Below are 4,307 nucleotides of genomic sequence, written 5' to 3'. Positions count from 1 at the left end.
TACCATCCACAAGGCAACAGTAGAAGCCCATGGAAGCAGCTCAGCGACGACGTCGCCTCCCCCCGGAGGCACGTGTCCGCTTCAAACGCATGTGTCAGCAGGCCCTGTCTTCCAACACGAGGCACACGCGTCCACCTCCCAGACGTACGTGTCACCCTCGCATTACTCGCCGAGGAGTATATACACACTTTCACAAACGCTAGCTCAGTCACTTGTGTACTGCAACACTACAGCCAACACTACAGCACTAGCACGAGCGAGCAAGTTCCAGAGAAGTTCGACCACAGCGCGCGACCATGTCGTCGAGGCAAGACCAGCGCGAGGCGAGGGCCGAGGCCGACGCTCGCCGCGCGGCGGACGAGATCGCGCGCGCGCGGGACGAGCGGGTGATGCAGGCGGAGATGGACGCGCGACGCGCGGCGGACGAGATCGCGCGCGCCCGCGCGGACCGCGAGCACGGCGCACTGGGCGGCGGTGCCTACGCCGAGCACCCGAGCGGCGGCGGCGGCATCCTGGGGAGCATGCAGGAGGGCGCCAAGTCCCTGGCCAGCGCGGTCGGCCGCACGTTCGGCGGCGCCAAGGACACCGCCGCCGACAAGACCTACCAGGCGGCGGACGCCACCGGGAACACGATGGGCGAGTACAAGGACTACACCGCCGAGAAGGCCAAGGAGACCAACGACAGCGTCGCGCACAAGACGAGCGAGACCGCGGAGGCCACCAGGAACAAGCTCGGCGAGGCCAAGGACTGCACCGTCGAGAAGGCGACGGAGGCCAAGGACACCGTGGCGCAGAAGACGAACGAGACCGCTGAGGCTACCAAGAACAAGCTGGGAGAGTACAAGGACGCCTTGGCCGGGAAGACGCAGGAGGCCAAGGACAGCACCATGCAGAAGGCCCACCAGACGAAGGACGCCGCCGCCGAGAAGGCGAGGCAGGCCAAGGACGTGACACAGCAGAAGGCCGGCGAGTACACGGACGCCACCAAGGGGACCGCGCAGGAAGCCAGGGACAGGTCCATGGCGACCACGCAGACCCACGATGCCGATAGGTATGCCACTCAAGTCTCGACTCATTAACTTGCACACAAGTCAAACTAGGACTCACATCGTACACATTTTTCGTGTTGATGCGCACGCAGGGGTCAGCAAGGGACCGGTCTGTTCGGGGCGCTGGGCAACATGACGGGCGCGATCAAGGAGAAGCTGACGGTTGGCTCGGGCACGCAGCAGCACGACGCCGGAGGGCACGGCCTCCGGCTGGGCAGCGAGGACGAGCGCGCGGTGAAGGAGCGCGCGGCGGAGAAGGCGGCGTCCGTGTACTTCGAGGAGAAGGACCGGCTGGCCAAGGAGCGCGCGGCGGAGCGGGTGGACAAGTGCGTTGAGAAGTGCGTGGAAGGGTGCGTCGGCTCCTCCTGCGCCCACCGCAAGGGCAAGATGTGAGCGGCCGGGCGTCCCACGTGACCGACCGCGGGCGCGTCTTCGGTGCGACGTGCACACGTATCGCGTTCTCGTGCCATCCATGCCGTCACTCCGAGCATGGCGGCGACAATAAACTTTTAACTCCTAGTGGAGCTCCAGTAGAACCTTCGTTTTCAATTTCCTTTTTACTTTTTTTGAGGATCAAGTTCCTTTTACTACTGCCTTTGTCTAAGTAGTGTGTGCGTCCCTTAGTTTGGTGAATCGTAAATGCTCTACTGCTTTGTTTTACAATCTCCGGTGTCTTAGTACGAGTTTTTGCATGCCCTGTGTGTACTGTCTGCGTGAGTCTGGCGCCTCGTATTGGTGTCTGTCTACCTCAGGAGTCGAGACTAGTCTACGCGTGTGTGTGTGTTGTGTGCACCGAGGCGTGCACGATCGGTATTTTTCCTTTAGGGAGGGGATGCCCTCATGGCTAGCTACTACTTCATTGATCTGATAATAGCAGTACATCCTTCACGAAAGGAGCTTACCAAGAAAATCAGAGAATTCCCCCCTGCAAAAAAGAAAACCAGAGAATTCATCGGCCCAATTAGAAAAGACATCATGATCATAAGCTATATATTGTGAGCAGCCTCTTTGGCTTCTCTTCCGACAGTGTAGCAATTCAACACTTCCTATCATTCCCGAAATGACAGAAAGAACAATTGGCCCTTGTACGAAGGAAACGGTGATAGTTCGGGCATCTCCAACGCAAATTCTCCCAAAAAAAAACTCTCAACGCATATTTCCTATCATTCCTGAAATGACAGAAAGAACAGTTGGTCACAAATTTCCTATCACTAGATGACACCCGTGGTGCTAGACGACACCCGTGGTGACAGAAAGAACAGTTGGTCACAAATAAATAGACGTGACTTCCCTTCTAGTTGTACATGCAGCTGTATCATTGCGTCAATGTTTATTAAGTTTCTTCTATCAATAAATCAATGTATTCGTCTTTCCAAAATCAAAACGAGCATCCATCTTCCTACATACATGAATGAGCATGTTCGAAATGAGCTACCGCGATTAAACCAAAGAATGAGCTATCAAAATGAGCTACAACAAGTGCATGTACCCCGTCGTTTTCGCATTTGAAGAACACCTATTCGGGGTGCTTCGATGTGTCCGAAATTAGCCGCAGCATTGTCCGCATGCAGTCGTCGCAGTATATGAGCGACATCAGCGAGCCACAGAGCTGCTGCACAAGCGCCGAGCCAGGTGAATGGCCGGACGAATCCATGCCCGCAAATCGTCGGCGGCGCCGGGAGGACGAACCCGTACCTGCATGCGGCGATGCGCCCTTACCGGGACTGCGGGAGATGCTCCCCGACCACTTCATCACTTGGCGAAGTCACCGGTGACCGGAAAAGCTAAATCCGGCGGGTAGCGATGAAGGTCCACAGATCCGCAAATTTGGCGGCCCGGGAGGCCTCGTGCGTGTGGCGGCCTTTTGGCGAGCTCCTGCCGGCTGCTCTTGTCGGAATCTTGGGCGGCGGTCCGGCGACGGCGCGAGGGGGAGAGGGGAGGTGTTGGTGGGAAAGCGCGGGCTGAAATGCCCCCCGCCCTCCCCCCACCAATTGCTTTCGCTTATGTGCGGGCACCGCAACGGTGAGGGGGAAACCCACGAATACGTGGGTCGGGGCCGAGATTTTGCCGCACCCTTTAAAAAAATTTGCGGGTCGAGGCGGGATACAGGGTCTGATCGGACAGGTTTTTCCCTCGACCCGCATTTTGAGGTTATTTTGTGGCTCGGGGCGGGATACAGGGTCTGCTAGAGTTGCTCTTACACCATGTTACAAAATAACTTCAGATTCCATCGTACCGGCAGCAATCATGATACCATATGATGTGTGCTTCTACTTACACTACTTCCACGTAAACACCAAAACTACAAAATTTCCTACAACTGCAATGCAATAAAAAGATAACTCAAGGCACACATCACATCATTCTACATTCTAGAAAATTGATTTCTAGGTGAGAAAGGATGCATGGATATTGACAGCAACTTTCTTCCAGACAATAAACCTGGATGGACAAAATAAAATTGATTTATACATATGGAGAGCACCTCATGGCTAATATATCCCTTGCTTAGTTTCATCCATAGATTTTCTAAATTTTATTTCTTGTAATTGTTACCTGTTTCTCTTCTGATGTCAATTCTGAAGTTAAGTTCTCTGAACTGGAAAAGCTCCAGAGGAAGAAATTCCTATGATATATATAAATAAAAGGTGCAAATGTTCATGGAGTGAAAACAATATTAATGGAGGAGAGCTTCCGTACAAATTCGAGTAGCAAGAGACCTGTGAATCAATGAAGTCAATGCCAACAACATGAACTATGAAGCAAAACTCCGAGCATCTTTCAATCCGGAGTGCAATCTGACAAACTAAAAACATTAGTTAAGCATAGGAAAATTAGGGGTAGCTGGAAAAAGGGAGCATCCAGTAAGAGACATCTGAAGTGGTCAAGTCAATTCAACTAGCAAGAGACTTATGAAGTAAAACATCGAGCACTTTTTAATCCAAGGGGCAATCTAAGAAAACATAAGTTCAGGATAGGAATCCTTAGGTGGTTGAAAACAGGGGGTGCTACCAGAATGGAGGTCGGTTCCGAGATGTGGATGCGAGTAGGCGTGCGGGCTTAATGATGATGGCATTACAAAAGGGTTTTTAAACATAGCACCTGTAGGGTATTAATGGGGTGAGGTATGTGCATCTGTTGGCCAAAGAGCATCATCGGGGAAGATGAAACAGAAACCCTCTTTTAATATTCTTAGTTCCTAATATAGTAAAAAGAATGAAAGTACATAGTTAGCGATGATGCATTTTCATATTTCAC

At 52.8% G+C, this 4,307-nt stretch overlaps 1 protein-coding gene across 1 annotated transcript; it reads left to right on the top strand.

The window, feature by feature from the left end:
• Positions 1 to 215: 215 nt before the first annotated feature.
• LOC123081904 (late embryogenesis abundant protein 1) lies at positions 216 to 1,712 on the top strand. The gene is made up of 2 exons (XM_044504413.1): positions 216 to 1,051; positions 1,142 to 1,712. Exons 1-2 carry the CDS (start codon positions 297 to 299, stop codon positions 1,440 to 1,442), a joined length of 1,056 nt encoding a protein of 351 aa, XP_044360348.1. The 5' UTR covers positions 216 to 296; the 3' UTR covers positions 1,443 to 1,712.
• The last annotated feature ends 2,595 nt before the right edge of the window (positions 1,713 to 4,307 follow it).

This window comes from Triticum aestivum, chromosome 4A, assembly GCF_018294505.1.
Source record: "Triticum aestivum cultivar Chinese Spring chromosome 4A, IWGSC CS RefSeq v2.1, whole genome shotgun sequence".
Lineage (NCBI taxonomy): Eukaryota > Viridiplantae > Streptophyta > Magnoliopsida > Poales > Poaceae > Triticum > Triticum aestivum.
Note: the sequence above shows the minus strand (reverse complement) of the source record. Positions and strands in the feature narration are given on the sequence as shown.